General features: G+C 41.5%; 1 protein-coding gene across 6 annotated transcripts in view; it reads right to left on the reverse strand.

The window, feature by feature from the left end:
* Positions 1-21079, reverse strand: part of LMO7 (LIM domain 7) — a 202771-nt gene that overhangs the window by 7460 nt on the left and 174232 nt on the right. For all 6 annotated transcript variants that reach the window (XM_084844819.1, XM_084844815.1, XM_084844814.1 and 3 more), the window contains 7 exons: positions 18649-18753; positions 17514-17606; positions 14169-14536; positions 9489-9542; positions 7501-7553; positions 6781-7000; positions 1542-1838 (listed from right to left, as the gene is read on the reverse strand). In XM_084844819.1, the coding sequence (XP_084700945.1) occupies positions 1542-1838; positions 6781-7000; positions 7501-7553; positions 9489-9542; positions 14169-14536; positions 17514-17606; positions 18649-18753 (1190 nt within the window). The remainder of the gene's footprint in view (positions 1-1541; positions 1839-6780; positions 7001-7500; positions 7554-9488; positions 9543-14168; positions 14537-17513; positions 17607-18648; positions 18754-21079) is intronic.

The following is a 21079-nucleotide window of genomic DNA, read 5'->3' on the forward strand; positions in this document are numbered from 1 at the left end:
GCTCACATGCTTTCTTCCTGCAGATTCCCCATCTCTTTCTTAGTTAACGATCAGCATGGTTTACCATCTTATCTGTCCTGCTGTAACCGTAGTTTGCTCTCAAACAAGAGAGACTTAAACTAGGATTAAAAAGTAACAGGATGAAGATAAGTGACAGTTATATGTATCTAATTTAAGATCAAGATATAAACTTGATCTTAAATTAGCTTTTGTACATGAGGCTTTTAATCGCAGTAGCTACTTTCAGTTTCATCGCAGAACTGAAATCCAAGCTCTACACAAAGAGCTTTTTCCTTCCTGCTTTTCCGCTACATAACCTCTAGTTGGCACTGTGCTATATCACAATTGTGGCATATCACAATTACACAAGTAGGAAAATACCCTTTCTTTCACTTTCAGAAATAATACTCCATTTTCGCCACTTAAAATTCCAAGGAAAAGCGCTCTGTAACAACAGAAGTGAAACTGGACAATCATGACATCATCTAAAGAACCCGTAAAAACCGTAAGTTAGGAATCATGAGCACACAATAAATGCCTTGTATAGAAAAGCTTAATATTTACACATTATACCATACATCAATTGAGCAAAGTGTTCTACAACCCTGAGCATCCATGTCCACAATTAAATATGCACTGTAAAAATGGAATTCTGCCTTTCTATTCACAGAAAAATAATAAATAAAGCAGCATGATAAGGACTGTGCCATAATTCCATTTATTTTTTTTATTTCAGATTAAGGCATAATGCATATATGCCTTTCTGGATTCAAGTAGTGACCTTCCACTTATTAGTATTAACTAATATTAGTATTAGTATTAACTAAAAGCCAAAATACTAGATGCGTGTCTGAAAACCATTAAATGTTTTTGACCAACTGATTTGTGTAGCCAATAAATAAAAGAAAGTTGTGTAAATAAATCTATTATTGACAAAATCCTGGAAAAGCTTTATGGAGAGCTAAAATTCTACAGCCTTTGGGCTACATCCAACATTTTGTGAGTAGACATCTGTTTACACAATGGAGCTTTCTGTTCTTCTCTTCCCGTGAACCTTCCAGTCTGCCAGGGAGAGTCCCCCTATCATCTGGAGCAGATTTGGGGGTGCAGGGGGAATCATCCCCTCCTCATTCTGCTGACAAAAGCTTCCCATCAGTGGTGGGACACTCCTTGGATTTCACCCACAGTTGTTAGGCAATTTTGAAATTAACAAGATTAGTTTTGCAGCAATATGGCTTGATTTTGCATAAAACAATATAGCTTGTTTTAAAAACGTACACATTAAGACATACATTAGATAGCCTTCTTATGAAAGTAAAAGACCAAGGGAGGCACAGCCAACATACAAATTACTTTCTGCCTTCCTCTACCTACTATGTAGTACAATAGGTAGAACACACTCTGCAGTACTATGAGGAATTCATACCAGATCTCTAGAGTTTGCAGCTTATAATTATAGCTGTTATTTGTGAGGAAGGACCAGGGTTCCATGGAAATAAAGAAAAGTTCCAAAAATCTTATTCAGCAGAGGAATATCATACCTGTTGCGTTGCTGGCTTCCTGACAGGGAAGGAGAAGTTGGTGACTGAGCACGGGAAACATGAGATGGTGCAGATGGGAGAATATGAGGCAAGGATGAAGTTTTCATTGAAGGAGATGGCAGGCTAGAAGAGGGAGTGCGCATGTAGGCACGATTTGAAGTGGACACCACAGGAGCCATATGGTGACTAATATCTTGACTAGATGATAAAGATGTTGAAGATGCAGACTGATTCATCCAAGAATGAGGCCTCCAGGAATTTGTTCTTGAAGAATCAAGATTATCTAAACTCTCACCTCTGGAAGAAAAAGATTAAAACTGGATACAACTTGTCATTGTAGGTAAAAGGCAATGTAACAGAACAATTGTCATGGGGAGAGGGGACTTCCAACAAGTTTATTTATTTACAATATGTATATACCACTCCATATCTAGAACAGATTTTGGAGCGGTGAACATAAGGGATAAAACAGTAACAGCATACAAAGATTAAACCACCACGTTAAAATTATGCTTGTTTAAAAACACAATGCCAATAAAAACCATAACTGGTCAATTAAGGTTTAACCAAGTCACTTTTGTTGTTATAATGAAAAGGTACAGAAAAGTGTGACTCAGCAATGGAGGCGATCCCCCAAACTGCCCAACTAGTTCCACATACTAGAAGTGGTTTTGGGATTGAGTTTCTTGAACAGCAAGCCCCATCTGAAATAGAGGGGATTTTCAGGACATACCCAAGCCCTTGGGGACCCCTGAAATAGCCCCACTTCGGAGAAAGCAAGTTGTGTTGAGACTAACTTAAATTCCATTGATTTCAATAGGACTCAAATGCGTTTAATTTTCTGTCAGTCAAGACGATGGGTTAGATGCAATAGGAAAGCTTCTACGCATCATACAGAAGTACCATCTGAACAACCTTTACTATTTTGCCTACCTAGGGCATCTCTGTACAAATTGTTACATGCCTAGGATCAGCAGAGGACTAGAACTGAGAAGAACCAGTACACACCTTGAAGAATTTCCTTTTATCGTGTGGTAATTATTAGTGGCATGTGTAGCTCTGCCTAAATTTTTGCTTACGTAAAGAAAGGCAAAATATTATTGTCCTCAGACTGAAAGAATGCATCACATTTTTACTATGAAAAAGTGAGACATGCTTTAAAAAAATCCTGCAATGATTTCCTATTACTACACAACAAAATGAGGAATGGCTTCCAAGGATCTTTTTCTCCCATGATTAAGTGTCTTTTGGTCAGCAGCGACAAGCATCTGAGTAACTAGGCCTTGATTTGCAAGGACAAATATTTGGAAAATACTACTCCGCTTTCATAGTATGAGATTGGGGGTATGTCTTCACATACCTCATCTATCTATCTATCTATCTATCTATCTATCTATCTATCTATCTATCTATCTATACATTTGTATCCCACCCTATATCATTAGGATCTCAGGGAGGCGTACAGATAAAATCAATTTAAACAGTGTAAAACAATAAATAATTTAAATAGCTAAAAACATATTAAATCATTAAGCTAGTTAACACCAATTTAAAATCTAAAACAATAAAAGAGTTAAAACAGTGTACAAACTCAGGGAATCCAATTAGCGCTCAACAGCTTTGGTAAAAAGCCATGTTTTAACTTGACGCTGAAATGAAACCAGTGTCTGCCCCAAGCGGGCCTCCAAGGGGAGGGCATTCCACAACCAGGGTGCCACAGCAGAAACAGCTCTCTCCCGCATCCCACCACACTGTATGTCTCGCACTGGTGAGACGCAGTGGAGGGCTCCTCCAACAGATCTCAATCCTCGGGCAGGCATATATAGGGGGAGGTGCTCCCTTAAATATCGAGGTCCCAAGGTGCTTAGGGCTTTAAATGTCATCACTAGCACCCTGAATTCAGACCAGAAATGTATTGGCAGCCAGTGCAATTCCTTTAAGACCAGTGTTATGCGATCTTTACGTGATGTTCCAGTCAACAGTCTAGCCGCTGCATTTTGCCCTAGCTGCAACTTTTGAGTTGTCTTCAAGGGCAGCCCTACGTAACGTGCATTGCAGTAGTCTAATCAGGAAGTTACCCGTGCATGTACTACTGTGGTTAGGTTATCCCTGTCCAGGAAAGGCCATAGCTGGCGAATCAACCAAAGCTGGCCCCAAGTACTCCAGGCCATGGAGTTCACCTGGGGCTCCAGTGACCGGGAAGGATCTAGGAATACTCCCAAGCTACGCACCTGCTCCTTCAGAGGGAGTGCAACCCTATCCAGGGCAGGTTGCTTACCCAATTCCCAGACTCAGGAACCACCAATCCACAGAGCTTCCACCTTGTCAGGATTTAGCTTCAGTTTGTTGGCCCTCATCCAGCCCATAACAGCCTCCAGGCACTGGTCCAGCACCTTCATCGCCCCAGCTGACTTCGACAACAAGGAGAAGTATTGCTGAGCATCATCAGCATACTGGTAACACCTTACCCATAACTCCTAATGACCTCACCCAATGGCTTCATATAGATGCTGAACAGCAAGGAGGATAGAATAGAGCCATGGGGCAACCCACAGCTTAATAGCCATGGGGTAGAACCGGAAGTACAAGCTGGGTTCCGAAGAGGCAGAGGAACTAGAGATCAAATCGCCAACATTCGCTGGATCATGGAGAAAGCAAGAGAATTCCAGAAAAAGGTGTGTGGATCACAACAAACTCTGGCAAATTCTTAAAGAGATGGGAGTACCAGACCACCTGTCTCCTGAGAAACCTGTATGAGGGTCAAGAAGCAACAGTAAAAACAGACATGGAACAACTGATTGGTTCAAAATTGGGAAAGGAGTACGACAAGGCTGCATATTGTCGCCCTGCTTATTTAATTTATATGCAGAGTACATCATGAGAAATGCCGGGTTGGATGAATCACAGGTCGGAATTAAGATTGCCGGGAGAATTCTCAACAACCTCAGATACGCAGACGATACCACCCTAATGGCAGAAAGCGAAGAGGATCTAAGCCTCTTGTTGAGGGTGAAAGTGGAGAGTGCAAAAGCTGGTTTGAAACTCAACATTGAAAAAACAAAGATCATGGCATCTGGCATATAGAAGGGGAAGAAATGGAAGCAGTGACAGATTTTATTTTCTTGGGCTCCAAGATCACCGCAGACGGTGACTGTAGCCATGAAATTAAAAGACGCTTGCTCCTTGGGAGGAAAGCTATGGCAAACCTAGACAGCATAGTAAGAAGCAGAGACATCACCTTGCCGACAAAGGTCCGTCTAATCAAGCTATGGTTTTCCCAGTAGTAATGTATGGCTGTGAGAGCTGGACTATAAGGAAGGCTGAGCGCCGAAGAATTGATGCTTTCAAACTGTGGTGCTGGAGAAGACTCTTACGAGTTCCCTGGACTGCAAGGAGGTCAAATCAGTCCATCCTAAAGGAAATCAACCCTGACTGCTCATTGGAAGACAGATACTGAAACTGAAACTCCAATATTTTGGCCACCTAATGCGAAGAGAAAACTCTCTGGAAAAGACCCTGATGCTGGGAAGGATTGAAGGCAAAAGGAGAAGGGGATGGCAGAGGATGAGATGGTGAGATAGCATCACCGATGCAATGAATATGAACTTGAGCACACTCCGGGAGAGAGTGCAGGACAGGAAGGCCTGGCGTGCTATGGTCCATGGGGTCACGAAGAGTCGGACATGACTTAATGACTGAACAACAACAAAACAGGAATCTCCTAATACCACTCTCTGGAATCAGCCCCACAGGTAGGAGTGGAACCATTGTAGCACAGTGCCCCCAACTCCCATCCCACAGAGCTGATCCAGTAAGACACTGTGATCAATGGTATCAAAAGCCACTGAGAGATCCAGGAAGATCAACAGGGTAGCACTCCCCCTGTCTTTTACCCAGAGTAGGTCATCAAGCAGACCAACCAAGGCCATTTCAGTGCCGTACCCTGGCCTTAAACCAAACTGAAATGGGTCCAGATAATCAGTTTCCTCCAAGACCGTTTGAAGCCACCCAGCCACCACACGCTCAAGCACCTTGCCCAAAAAGGGGGTATTAGCAATGGGGCATCCCACTTATAGAAGATAAATATGTTTATTTATCATTGCACTACATGATCTTCCATTCATTCTATTCATGGACTGGAGATGGGGCAGTGCTCAAATTACAGGGGAACTAGCAGGGACCTGGGCCTATACTTTTTGTGATGGCTCCCTTACCTACTGCTTTTAGAAGGTTATGGGGGCACACACTATAATTTTACTAAAACAGGGAGGGGGAGACTAAGGAGGTAGCGCTTGTGGCTTTCATTAACTGTCTCCCCTACCTTTCAACCCCATAATTCAAGGACTGGGACAGGGGAAGGAGCACATGATCCCCAAACCTGATCCCAAGCTTACTACACATAGAAGTGAAGGAGAAGTGCAAGACTTCTTGTATTCATGGTGGCCAGGAAGCTTAACACATCTGACTCCTCTGTAAAACACAACACAAGCAAACCCCAGTTCCTCATGGGTCTCTCTCTCTCTCTCTCTCTCTCTCTCTCTCTCTCTCTCTAAGGTAACTGGAGAAAACTGACCCTGTGGTAAAAGACAAAAAAAGTGTGTGAACCTATCATAAGTTTGACAGCAGTAAAAAGCATGAAACTAGGCAATCTTTCAGGTGAGTTATCTGAAGAAATCAAATAAAATGTATACAATCTGCTGCCACAAGATGTAGTGATGGCCACTAGTTTAGATGGCTTTAAAAGAGGGTTGGACAAATTCATGGTGACTACTAGTCATGATGGCATATGGAACCTCGGAGTTGCTGGGAAGCAACTGGGGAGAAGGCACTATTGTTGTCATGTCCTTTTTGCAGGCTTCCCAGAGGTTGGTAACTAGAGGAAAACAGGCTTCTGGACTAGATGGACTTCTAGTTTAATCCAGAAAGGCTCTTCTTATGTCAGTGACAATGCTCCAAGATACACTAGCAGTAAAAGAGTATACTGTGGAGGAAACCAATCTCTATATTCGCAGTGACAAACTCTGCCTTTAGTTATCACTCCAGCAGATAAAATACTCATTTTAATGAGAGAGAGAGGGAGAGAGAGAGAGAGAGAGAGAGAGACAGAACCTGATCCTTTATATTTGCACCTCAAATTAACTGAAATTCTTTTGTGGGCAATTTTGTAATTCAGAGTTCCAGAATGTTTGAGCATCATGAAACTCAACATACAGTGAATGCTTCCGGGAATGTGTATTACCTTCTCATTTTACTGCCAGGTAGACTAGCAATCTCTTTATGCATGCTGGAACTGCGCTGCCTGATCCAGCTGTTGTCTGTGTTCAGGGATGTCTTCTTTCTCATTTCTTGGAGGAGTTGCTTTCTTTCCAGCTCAGCTGATGACACACCATGTTCTTTCTGAGTTCTTCTCTGTGAGTCACCAGCATTCCAAGGTTGCTCAGAAAATTTGTTCTTCACACCTAATTTGAAAAAAGATTTGTAGAAAGCAGACTTCATTAAAAGAGTGAAGGGCATATAAAAAACAAACTGAACATCTCTTACAATGCAAATCTGTCTCCCTCTCCCTCTCTCTCTCTATATATATATATGATTCATAATAGTGTGATGATAAGAAAGGTGAAGCATAGCATCTATTTTTGCAAATGCAAATATCTCCTTCTGTGGAAAAGAATGTTGGTGGTAAATTAGCTACTACTGATCCAATAATCTAAACTCCCAGGGAAACAAAGGCACCTAGTGTTCAGTAAAGCACAATATAGGCTAATATACTGACCCATATCAGAGCTGTTATTTACCCACACCTGCAGACCAGATCTAACACTGGGGCCACAAGCCTGCAATAATCCAGTTTTACAGGGTGGCTAGTGGCAAAATAATATCTGAAACAGAATGACAGGCTTCCTCTGTCTCTACTATTTTTCCTCATTAAAAACATCACCACCACCATTGCAGCACTCACCATTTCTATTGACATGATGATCATCTAGATCTGTAGTTGATCTGGATTTACTTCTAGAAATAATTTGAGATGTTATATATTATATAGACACTGCACAAGCGTTACAAGTAGTACATCAGTGTAATAAACTGCCACAGATATAGCAGCATTTCGGCACAAGAGGCTCTGGAACACATTTTGTGAAATCTATTGGTGACTCACAGATTCTGTTTGATAGAACTTGGCATGAAGTGGACAAATAGGCCTCTGAAAAAGGGGACCCCCCCCATTCCCTATGAGAGCTGAGTAAGTGAAACAAATATACCATTGATAAATATTCAAATTAAGTTGATGAGGCTTAATTATGTTTTATTTCAGAGTCAAGAAATAGGATTAAGAAATGCATAGTATGATGAAAAAGAATTGCATGAAGAAGTCCTGGAGGATTATAAACTGCAACATCCTGAAGTAGTTCATTGTGACTTTGGTTTGGAGAAGAACAGTCTTAGAAGATGGGAGGTAGCTACAGTGCCATTTCAGTATTCACGAGATGAGAATGATAATTAAGTAGATAACTGGCCACTAATTAAAACTTTTTATTCTTCAGTCACAGATTCTGAATGGTAAATGTAATAATTAAAAATGGAACAGGAACATTGAACATGGGTTTTGCAAATGTGTTACATGAATAAAGAAGCTCAAGCAAAGCATTCTGTCACTGTTGATATCTTTGCTCATTTATACACCCACTCTTGGTTTGTCATCTTTTAGATGTGGGTGAACAGCCTACAACAAAATGCAGTGTAATGGCATAAATCATCATCATCATCATAGCAGCATCTGAAGATTGAAAATAATCTATGAAATTGTCTGATGTCTCACTAAACCATTCCCAACTCTTTTTCTCCTTTGCTGAAACATCTACCGATAAATATGGTGTAGACACCGTTATAAATTATAGCAGCTCTTAAGATCTGACTTTACTACATGGGGGAAGCAATCCTACGGCTGCTAGTCAGCGGCTAGATGGCCAAAGGATATGTGGGTTACCGGGAACTGACCTCGGAGCCTGTGCTCTGAGGTTGGCTCCCGGAGAACTGACCTTCCCCCCTTCCCACGCTGCCTTGGCAGCTCAGAACGGCCCTGCGCTCCGCACACGGAAGAGGAGCACGGAGCGTCAAAAACGGGGTGTTCCGGGGTAGGGAAGGCGGAAATGCTGGTGCGACACATCCTAGGTGTCTTCCGGAAGCCGCTTCCCCCGCTCCGCTTTCCTGCGGCTAGACAGCTGAAATCGTCTGTCTAGCCACAAATGCAGGGCAGCTGAAGCGCAGAGGGGATGATTCCCTCCACACTTCTGCTCTGCATTGGATAAGCGGTCATCTCCAAATTCGGAGGCGGCTGCCTATCCCCATAGGATTGCACCCTAAATCATGTTTGAAGGACTTCCAAAAAATACTATTAAAGGAGTTCTAGAAATACATGTTCTTTTCTATTCTAAAAGATAGTGGGATTTTTCGTCATGTGATGCCAGCAGGGCCTTTTAATCTGTTGCAGGCATTCTAAACTTATTTTACAGTGTTATGATCTAAGGCATCATAGCTGAAATGACACTTCCCTTGCCACACTTCCATGGTTGTGCATTATTGAACAAATAATCCACATAGTAAAACTGAGGTACAATCACAGGAAAACATATAGAGGAGTAGCTATGTTATTAACTGATTGTAAAAACCCACCACCAAGTTGTGTAACCTTAATAGATATCAACCTTTAAGATGCCACAGGGATTTTTATTGGTTTAAAAACTGGAAGTTTAACTAACAGCAACTAATGCCACATTTCCCTAAGCTGTACTATGATTTCAGCATGCAGGGACATATTTATAAAAGTAACCAAAGAAGAAATGAAGGAATGTGTGTCCCATTCCCAATAGGGAGGGACCATGAAACAACTTACCCTTACTTTCAAATCCTAAGCTAACATAATTAGTGAAAAGCACTATACTTTACCTGTCAGCACTGAAGTAGCTTGGTTGCTCAGTGTTTCTTGATGCTTCATAATGTCTACAGTAAATAAACAGAATAATGAATAGGTTATGCAAGACTAGACCCATTTGGCTGATACCGCAGGACGATACACTGTCATGAACAATAGTTCCCTACATTTGAACAAGAAATTCTTGAAGACCCAGATTTGCATCCCAGAAACAGGAAACGGTAGGAGAAGGGAATGACAGATTAGGAAGTCAGACCTGTTCTTTGTTGCATAATTTTCAATAACAGCATGACTATTAACAGATATGCTCAGTGCCAAATTGTTAGCATTTGCAGTTTACAAATGAATTGCTTCTGTAAGACAAGAGCCCAAGTTGTCATGCACCATGATACATTTTTAGGTCAAGAAATACTCCAAGTCAAACACGCGCGTGCGCGCACACACACACACACACACACACACACACAGAGTCAAGAGATCCTTTTTTAGCATTTCTGATGTGATTGAAAACCACCCATGATGTCATTCACGTTACAAGATGTGTGAGTAAAACTGTAACTAGAAATGCTTGTGGAGGAAACACTAATAAGTAATCTCAGACAGCAAAGTGATCTTACGATGCACTCTCACCTCTGTTGTTTGTGCTTCCCACTAGGCAAGGAAAGACAGCAGGATGAAATTCTCATTCTGCAAGGGAATAGCTTCTTAGGACCAGTTTATAATTTACTCACCCCAGATGTAGGCCATGGGAAAGTTCTTCCTCATAGCAACAGCGCATGGAAGAATAAACATTTCAGTGATCCTTATAGCATATGCAGACCCCCTCAGGTAGATTGGCTACCCACCTGTGCTACATGCCCTGATGGACCTAGTGAGATTCCATTATAGTGGGGACTGTGTACACAGCAAGACATAAACAAACCCTTTTAAGCTCTAATATCTGTGTTAGTATCTATACTTTTAAGCCAGGCTGGTTATCTATCCATAAGAGGCATGTACTGCCTTGTTGATGACAAAATACATAATTAGTAATTGACAACCAGCTGGTTTAGGAATGCATACCAATGACAAATATCATTCCAATGGCAAATTTTGCTTCAGCAGCTGCAGCGGTTTTCGGACCAGGCTTTTGCTGGCAGCATCCCTGACAAAACTGGCTGTAGCCTGTGAATGCAGAGCTTAACCAAAGAGTTTTGCAAATTATTTACTCAGTGTAGCGCCATAGAGAGGGGATGATCTGGTGTGTTTTAAATGAAGCAATGGAGTAGGGTGATGTACTCTCTCACAATCTATGCTTGTGCTACTAAATACTTCGGCGCAAGAGCGCAATATGTGTGGAATCTGTGGCACGGTTAAATTATGGTTTAGTTATGGGGCAGAAACCTAAATAGGGTTGGGGTTGGACATCCAATTTCCATCAGATCCAGTTAGGATTGGACTAAATCCAGATGCCTCAGGAGTCCACAGAGATCCCAAGTGGAACACTTTCAGGGTTCATGTCTACTGTGGAACCCACTGTGAGCCCTCTTTAGTCCCTTTCCTTAACTTATGGAAGCCGGGTCGGGAAGGGAGGCAGAAGGGAAGGCTTACACTGTATGCTATGACAAGGACTCTGTTAGGACCTGGATGCTGCTGCAAGTGTGCAGCTGCATCCAGAGATGGTGGCAACCATGGGAAATGTAGCATGCCTATAGTAGTGTCTGTGACTCAACAGGGGTCCTGCTGCAGATCTCAAAATAAGCCCACCCCACAGCCACCTCATCTGGGTGTCTTTACTGGTGCTGCATTAGTGGTCCAATCCACCGCAGACTCCATTTAGAGGTCTAATTATTTTGCCAAACAACTGGAGAACCCTCATCAAAATAACTGAGGTTTCCCAGATTCCTTCTGGAGAAGAATAGTGTGTATGTGTTTGTGTGTGTGTGTACGCGTGCTTCAGGGTCCAGCCATCACTTATTAGGAATACCGTGTCACAAGTCTAATAAAATAATGCCTGATAGGGACACAGTGTTAGTGCAATTTCCAGTGCTTCTTGTGTGGTGTCAGATTGATACAAATACAATGAATGGAAGGAAACCTAACCACAAAATTATAAGAACATAAAAGCCACGCTGGATCAGACCAAGGGTCCATCTAGTCCAGCATTCTGTTTGTACAGAGGCCAACCAGCTGTCAACGGGGAACCTACAAGCAGGACACAAGTGTAACAGCACCCTCCCGCCCATGTTCCCCAGCAACTGGTGTGCATAGGCATACTGCCTCTGATACTGGAGGCAGCACATAGTCATTAGGACTAGTGCCCATTGATAGACCTTTCCTCCAGAAATTTATCTAACCCCCTTTTAAAGCCAGCCAAATTGGTGGCCATCACTACATATTATGGTAGCGAACTCAATAGCTTAACTATGCACTGTGTGAAGAAGTACTTCCTTTTATCTGTCCTGAATCTCCCACCAATCAGCTTCATGATAACCCCAGGTTGTAGTATTATGAGAGAGGGAGAAAAATGTCTCCGAATCCACATTCTCCACACCATTAATAATTTTGTACACCTCTATCATGTCTCCCCTTACCCTCGTTTTTTCAAAGCTAAACAATCCCAGCTGTTGTAACCTTCCCTCATGGAGGAATGCTCCACCCCTTATCAATTTAGTTGCTCTTTTCTGCACCTTTTCCAGCTCTATGATATCCTCTTTTAGGTGTGGTGACCAGAAGTGTACACCGTATGGTCGCACCACAGACTGAGATAAAGGCAGTACGATATTGACAGTTTTATTCTCAATTCCTTTTCTAATTATGCCTAACATGGAGTTTGCCATTGTACAGCGGACGCACACTGGGTCGACATTGTCATTGAGCTGTTCACCACAAGCACAAGGTCTCTTCCTTGGTCAGTCACTGCTAGCTCAGATGCCATCACGTTATACTTGAAGTTGGAACTTTTTGTCCCAACGTGCATCACTTTACACTTGCTTACATTGAACCTCATTTGCCATTTGGATGCCCATTCTCCCAGTCAGGAGAGATCCTTTTGGAGCTCATCACAATCCCCTTTTGTTTTAACCACCCTAAATAATTTGGTGTTATCGGCCAACTTGACCACTTCACTACTTACTCCTAATTCGAGATCTTTTATGAAAAAAATTGAAAAGCATTCGTCCCAACACAGAGCCTTGTGGGACCCCGCTATTTACATCCCTCCACTGGGAGAATTTACAATTTATTCCTACTCTCTGTTTTCTGTTCTTTGACCAGTTACTGATCCATAAGAGAAACTCTCATTCCATGACTGCTAAGTTTGCTCAGGAGTCTTTGGTGAGGGACTTTGTCAAAAGCCTTTTGGAAGTCCAAGTAGACCATGTCTACCGGATCACCCCTGTCTACATGTCTATTGACACTCTCAACGAACTCTAAAAGGTTAGTGAGATAGGACTTAGCTTTACAGAAGCTGTGTTGATTCTTTTTCAGCAGGGCTTGTGTTTCTATGTGCTTACTAATTTTATCTTGGAGGGGTTGGACCCGATGGTCTTGTAGACCCCTTCCAACCCTACTTTTCTATGATCTTTAGTAATGCTTTCAACCAATTCACCCGGAATCGACGTTAAGCTAACCAGCCTGTAACTGCCCAGATCCCCCTGGAACCCTTTTTATAAATTGGTGTTACATTGTGCATCTTTCAGTCCTCTGGTAAGAGGCTGATCTTAGTGACAGGTTACATATTTTGTTAGAAGATCAGCTATGTCATATTTGAGTTCTTTGGGAACTCTAGTACGGATATCATCTGGGCCCAGTGGTTTATTTGCTTTCAATTTATCAATAAGGTTGAGAACTTCATCTTTTGTCACCACTATTTGCCTCAGTTCCTCAGACTCAGAACATATCAGTTCAGGCACAGTTACCTGCCCTTTATTTTCTGCAGTGAAGACCGATGAGAAGAATTCATTCAGCTTCTCTGCAATCTCCTTGTCCTCCTTTAGTACTCCTTTAACTCCATTGTCATCCAGCAGTCCAACTCCCTCCCTAGATGGTTTCCTGCTTCTGATATATTTAAGGAATTCCTTATTATTGGCCTTGATATTGTTAGCAACATGCTCTTCAAAATGCTTTTTATCATTTCTTATTGTCTGTTTGCATTGCCTTTGTGCAAGCTTGTGCTGCCTTCTGTTTTCCTCACTTGGGCAAGACTTCCATTTTCTGAAGGAAGCCCTCTTTTCTCTAATAGCATCCTTGACACTGCTCGTTAACCATGCCAGTGACCTCTTGGACTTGGTGCTACTTTTCTTAACCTGTGCTATACATTTTAGGTGAGCTTCTATTATTGCGGTTTGGAGTAACCCCCAAGCATTTTGAAGGGATTTAACCCTCTTGACTCCCCCTTTCAACTTCCTTTTCACCAGTTCCCTCATTTTAGAGAAGTTTCCTCTTTTGAAGTCAAATGTGACTGTGTTGGACTTCTTTGGCAATTTCCCACTCAAATATATAAAAATCTGATAGCGCTGTGGTCACTGTTTCCAATTGGTTCAAAACTGGACTGAACTGACCATTTCATCTATTACTCTTTGCATTCATAAATCATATGCATAAATATAATACTTATGGATATAAAGTATTTTATTCATAAATACTTATTCATATACTTATGCCTGTGTACACCACCACCAGTTTCCAAATACACAGTGAAGTGTAATGCATACCTTTGATATTGGAACCTCTGCACCGGAACTTCCTTGACTTGTTCCACCTGGGGTTTCTGTTCTGTTTCTTCCTGATACCTTGGCTCCTCTGCATAGTATCCTGTGTCCCGTACATTAGATTCCTTCTCACGCTCCAGTTCTTGGAACTTCCTCTCTTGTTGGGCTTGCAAGGCTGCTTCTTCTTGCAATCTCTGTACCTCCCAGCGATGTCTCTGTTCTTCTTCCTTCTTTGCTTGTTCTCTTTCCTCTTCCCATTGTCTACCAGCATAAGAACACTCAGTCTTGTCACTTCCATTTTTCAACCACGAAGAAGCAGGTGGTGCTTGTGCAGTAGTAGACATGGTATTTGACTTCAGTACAGTTTGTTCCTAGAAGAGAGTGCAGGACTTATAGAAATGAAACAGGCAGGATATCCTTAGTTTTAGGAAATGTCTCAGCATGTCAGAGCTATAAATGGTGATCGCCCATTAGAAATATACTTTGAGGTAGTAACAGGGACTTGAACTAATGGGTTGAGGAATTCAAGCACAAATGGAAAATGTGCAGATCTCTACCAATCACAGAACATAGGAAACAGGCTTATATTATGTCAGACCACCTAACCATCCCAGTATTATCTGCTTTGACTGGCAGTGGCACTCTAGGATCTCAGGAACAGAGAGGTCATCTTCTATGTCACCTGTTAGCAGATCCATTTTTTAAAAAAGTTGCAGATGCCAGAGATTGAATCTGGAACCTTTTGCATGCAACGCATGCGCTCTGTGAGCAATGGTCCCTACCAAAGTCAATTTGTTGTGTAGCCTGGCAATGAAGTGGTATGCTTTAAGTACATCAATCTGCTCAGGACAAGTCTTCAGACAGATTTGCACATGAATGACCATCATTTAAATCACTAACATCAATCTGTAGGTTGCGCATGCGAACAGGCAATATCAGGAATAATACTGCAGAAACAACTTTCATATGATCTCCAACACAATGCTTTTCAGTGGAAACAAGCCACACATTCAGTTGCCACTGATCAGGTGTAGAGGCATCAAGTCTTGTATATACATGTGAGAACCATGCCTGGTGTAATAGTTAGAGTTTCACACTATGACCCAGGAGACCCAGGTTCAAATACCCACTTAGTCAAGAAGCTCACTGAGTGACCTTGGGCCAGTCAGCATCTCTCAGTCTTACTACCTCACAAGATGGCTAGGAGTATAAAATGGCAGGGTGGCGAGAGAGGAGAGATTAACGACCACCTGCCCTTGACACTTATTTAACATTTTAAAAAACAGCACTTTGTCAAATTTTCTACGTTTTCAGATGCTTCTAAGCAAGTAATTTGTTTTGTTTATTGGCTTTAAATTAAAGTCAGTTACTTTTGAAGTATCTTGATTGCCATCACCTGCTACATTAAAGCAACAATGATGTCCTACATGCTATCTCAATGTCTGACTGAAATATCTTCTGAATATCAGTCACTCTGCATGCTATGTAGACATCACCAAATATAGTCCTTAATTTTACAGAACTGGAAACTGAATGCCATACCTTGGAGGCAGTAATGGGTTAGATGAATTAACTGAAGTTGAATCCCAACTTGATCCCAACCTCCAAGATGGAAGTGCTGTGGATTAGGTCTGGGAATTAGGGAAACGGGCTGCTCTGGATTGTGTTGCACACTGAGTCTCAGGGAACTCCTCAATTCTGCCTTGTCACTTGAGACCCAAATGGCCACAATGGTGCAGAGTGCCTATTTCCAGCTCTGGCTGGTTTGCCAGTAAAGCTGCTCTTGGACAGGGACACCCTGGTCGCAGTAGTCCATGTCCTGGTAACCTCTCAGACTATTGTAATGTGCTCTGTGTGGGGCTGCCCTTGGATAGTTCAGAGACTGCGCTTGTGCAAAATACATCTGTGAAGGTGTTAACTGGTTTGGCAGCTCTGGACCATATAACACTGGTTCTTAAAAGCGTTGCACTAGCTGCCTATCTGTCACCTAGCTCAATTCAAAATGCTGGCTTTAATGTATAAAGCCCTAATGGCTTAGGACATGGCTACCTAAAGGAGTGTCTCTCCAGGTATCATCTTGCCCATGACATTTCCTCAGAGATATTCTGGTTGTACCATCACCAGACGAAGTCTAGATTTCCAGAGTCATAATAGGGTCTTCTCAGTGGTGGCTCCCCAGTTTTGCATGCTGGAGGTTAGACTGATGCCAACATTGGCTAGTTTCTATCCAGGTGAAAACCATTCTTTTCCTCTAGACTTTATGATTAACAGTTGGGCCTATATATCAGAGTGGGAGAGTTGAAACGCAGCATATATTGAATCTGATACTTGTGCATTTTATTGTGTATTTTATAATATTATATGGTGATTGCCCTGGGTTCATTTTACAATGAAGGGTGGGATATGATTTCAGGATAAATAAATAAAATACCTGTGAAACTTCAGGCAACTTAACACTCATAGATTAGATTTATTTCACTGTAGACTAACTAGCCTGTTAGAATCACAGAATTGGAGGGGACCTTGTGGGCCATCTAGCTTAACTCCCTCCTTGATGTAGGAAATCCAGAGCTAGAGCTGACCAGCCTCTGCCTGAAGACCTCCAATGAGGGAGAGCCCATGGTTATGGACAGGACAGCTAACTAACCTTGAGAGTCTGGATGTAGCCTACCATCTGCTACTACACTTCTATACTTTTTAAAAAGGAGCTTGCACAGGACCTCTGCATAAGTGAAGTCAAAATGAATAAAGGTAAAGTTATGCATATAAACGAACAGTCTTTCTTCCATCTAGCCCAATGCCTTCTAAACAAATTGGCAATGGCTCTCTAGGGTATCAGAAAGAATTCTTGCCTGGTCTTTCTACCCAAGATCTTCAAATGGAATTTCAGACTGCAACAGCTGGTGAAGGTAAATGATGGCACAAAGATCTCAATCCAGACAGGCATTTCAGAGTACAGTCTGTATTGTGTGGTAATAAGTTCTGCTTGAATTTCTCCTAGAACTGCTAGAGCTTATATTTATTTACATTTCATTTTAACACACATGATTTAAGATTATATCCCACTATTGCTAGAAACTATTTTTTTTCTTTTACTTTTTTTTAAACAAACATTGTGCATAAGAAAGTTTTGTAAAACTTGAAAGCTATTCATCAAGTGATTTTTATTTGGTCCTAATAAAGTATTATGATTAAACTGTTCCTCTTTGGATTTTTTTCTTAAGGGAGCAACATGGCTGCCTGCATTTTCAGTTGCAGATGTATTGCATTCTAAAACTACCCTGGCAAGGGTGAAACTATATGTTTTTGTTCCAAGAGAGGTCAAATCATAAAAGGTTTAGAGTCCACCTCATTTAAGTATTTGGAGTTCTCCTTTTCAGCCTCTTGCTGAGCTTTCAGCCATTCTTCCTTCAGCTTCTCTTGTTCCCGCTTGTACTTCACCTAGTTTGAAAAAAATGCAAGTATATTTATTTAATTAGCTAAACTTTTATTTTCTTATACCAATATAAACTGCATAGAAATGTAGTGTTCCCAATATAGTAAACAACTTAATATAAACCCATAGTGGGAAAGCCATGGGACATCATACCCTTTGATTTCTGTGTTTAAATAAAAGGAAGTAATTGGGCTAACTATGCCAAGATTTTATACAGCACTAATAACCACAGATCTTTTAAATAAAAAAAATGGGACCAAAAGTATGGTTTCATTTCTAAGTGGTCCCTCATTCAGTCTCCTCAAAATGCTTATCCTAATCCCAAGATTATGAAAACTAGTTGTGGCATCTTAGTGGTAAGAGAAGTTACTCTGCACATCCCTCAGAGGTACTTTTTTGTATGTCACAATGCTGATGGTATTGAAGCTAAGGAGTTGATTAATACAAAATTGTATTATTTCTCTACTATAGGATATTGACCCACACACTGTAAAAACACAAGAATGTTATCTAGGTTCTCTGCATTTTCTCTTTTCTTTCTCCCCTAGAACAAGAGATCCATTGCATCTAGTAATTTCTCCAACAAATTGCATACGCAAGTTTTTCCAGTAAAAAATCTGGCAATTGTTTTCAGACCAAAGACACGCAGGATGTGTAAGAATATATTAAAATAGGATATGCTTTGCCTAGGAAGCATTTTAATTTAATTAGTTAATCAGATATTTATTAAGGAGAATGTGTACAAAATCCTGCGCATGCATGCTTGAGAATAAGATCTGCTGAACACAATGGGATTTTCTTCTGAGCAAACATGCATAGGGTTAGACTGTGTACTGGCTATAAACTACATCTTGATACTGTGTTTAGTATTGATGGTGGGAGTTTCTACCTTTAATTTCTCTAAATGGCAAATTATGCACTCACTGAGGCCTAGCAACCAAGCATCTTTTACTAAATTAACCTTAAATAACTATAAACTTGTCAGCCTGGCAGGCGAATCTGGAGCCAAGCCTAGTCGAAATGGGTGTTGCATAGTTCCATCTGCACCTGAAGTAAGCGTTCCTGTTCTGCCTGCCATTTCTCTTGTCTTTTTCTTTCTTCTTCTTGATCCCAAGCCCATCGGCTAGGAGTACTGATGGGCGGAACTGGGAGCTGTAACAGAGAAATGAAAGATCAGCTTCAGCAGAGATGTTTCTTTAAAACTCCACAAATAGATAATTAGCAATACTATTGATTGATTGATTGATTGATTAATTGATTAATTAATTACATTTATATCCCGCCTTTTTCCTCCAAGGATCTCAAGGCGGCGTACATAATCCTCCTCCTCCATTTTATACTAGTTACAGCCTTAGACTGGAACTAAATGTTCAGTAGTAAACATGGATTCTCAGTCCTGCGTTTGCCTTAGCAGTGCAATGCGGGGCTACCGCTGAGCCTGGTTCAGAAGCTGCAGCTAGTGAAGAATATAGTAGCTAGGATGCTCCTTGAAGTACCTAGATATGCACATATTACACCTGTGTTAAATGTATGTATGTATTAGAGTATTTTTATCCTGCTCCTCAGCCAAAAAGCCTCCCAGAATGGCTTACAGATAATCAATAAAAGAAGACAGTCCTTGCCCACAGGCTTCCAATCTAAAGGACATGACACATAAGGAGAAAGGGAAGGAGGGGAGATTAAGTCTTTCAGCAAGCCTGGTGGAATGGCCCTGCTCCCTGTTCTTATCTCCCTCAGCACACCCTGCTGGAATGGCTGGTGGTGGTGACAGTTGAGAGAGGAGCAGCCTTCATGAGGGAGGCTTTCAGCAGCGCTGGGGGGATGGTCTTACCCTCCCTCAGCACAGCATGTTAAAAGAACTGCACTGGCTGCTTATTAGCTACTGAGGCAAGTTAAGGTTGTCGTTGTTGACATATAAAGTCCTAAATGACTTGGGATCAGGATATCTAGCTTACCGTCTTCCCTTATATAAATACCCAGTCGACTCCTGAGGTCTTCTGAGGAGGCCTTACTGGTTGTTCAGCAGCCAATGGAATGTCACCAGGTAGCGGTATATAAGCGGGCTTTCACAGTGGTGGCACCCACCTTCTGGAACACTCTCCCATGTGTGGTTCAAGAGGCAGAAACAGTGGCAAGTTTTAAATGCTTCTTGAAAACATACCTATTCACACAGGCTTTCCCTGACCTTTGAAGGACTCTGTTACCACTATATTTTATCACTATGATGTTACAATGTTTTAAAATGTTCTTAATATTTTAAATTATTTATTATTTTTATCTTGTTTCTATATCGTTATATTGTATTTAATGTGAACCACTTAGGAATTTAAATATATCAAGTGGTACAAAAGTATTATAAACAAATAAAGTGGGGGCAATTTTATTTATTTATTTATTTATTATTGCATTTATATCCCGCCTTTATTCCTCTTGCAAGGAACCCAAGGCGGCTTACATTATCCTCCTCCTCTCCATTTTATCCTCACAACAACAACCCTGTGAGGTAGGTTGGGCTGAGAGTGTGTGACTGGCCCAAAGTCACCCAGTGAGCTTCCATGGCCGAGTGGGGACTAGAACCCGGATCTCCCAGCTCCCAGTCCAACACTCTTGCCACTACACCATACTGGCTCTCTTCTTCATACTGGGCAAGAAGAGAAGGGGGTACTACAACGTTTTCCTACCCATGAGTTTTGCTCTGCAAGCAATCCTACAGTTCTACCCACCCAACTTAACTGACATGACTGTGAAACCCAGTCTTGAAGCTAAGCTGGGAGAAAATGCAGAAGTGAGGGTAAGGTCTGCAGAGGAACCATGGCAGGTAGAAGGAAGGGTTAGGATTCATTCTTGCCTCGCCCATGATAATGCCCACTCCACATCTGCACACATCAGAGGCAAAATGAGCTTGGGAATCCTGTGTTCCAAATGTCTAACCTACTCTGACATTAAAGGAAGAGACAGAGATTAACAATGGGCTGTTCTTCCATAGGGCAGATGCTCAAGAGCAAGATTAGCTTGCTCTGAACAAAAACTGCAGTTAAATAAATAAGCAATGCTCCACAAATTTCTGAAGGCTCAAAAGTCTGAAATATGAAGATTATCATACTTAACCTGTTTCACTAGGAGTTATTTTAGGCTCCACGTAGACAGGCTGATAGGGGCGGAGAAATGATCCTTATCAAATTTTAAAATAATTTTCGTGATAGTGTCCAACTGTTTTTCTCTCTCTATGAATTACTCTATTATATAAGATAACTTTATTGTTTACATGTTAATTTTCATTTGCGATAGTCTTATTACTTTTTCTATTATTTACTAGTGAACGAACCCAGCTTCGTAAGGCCATCATTGGATACAGCCAAGCTTTCAAGCAAACTTAAACCGCTGTCAGAGTGGGGCACATTGTGCCTATCTCGTCTGAGAACAGCCATGGCCACTGGAACCCCTAGGCTGAGAGCAGCTCCTGCCATAGTGCACCGCT

Source organism: Heloderma suspectum, chromosome 3, assembly GCF_057233095.1.
Source record: "Heloderma suspectum isolate Gila_16-S chromosome 3, 16-S_ref, whole genome shotgun sequence".
Lineage (NCBI taxonomy): Eukaryota > Metazoa > Chordata > Lepidosauria > Squamata > Helodermatidae > Heloderma > Heloderma suspectum.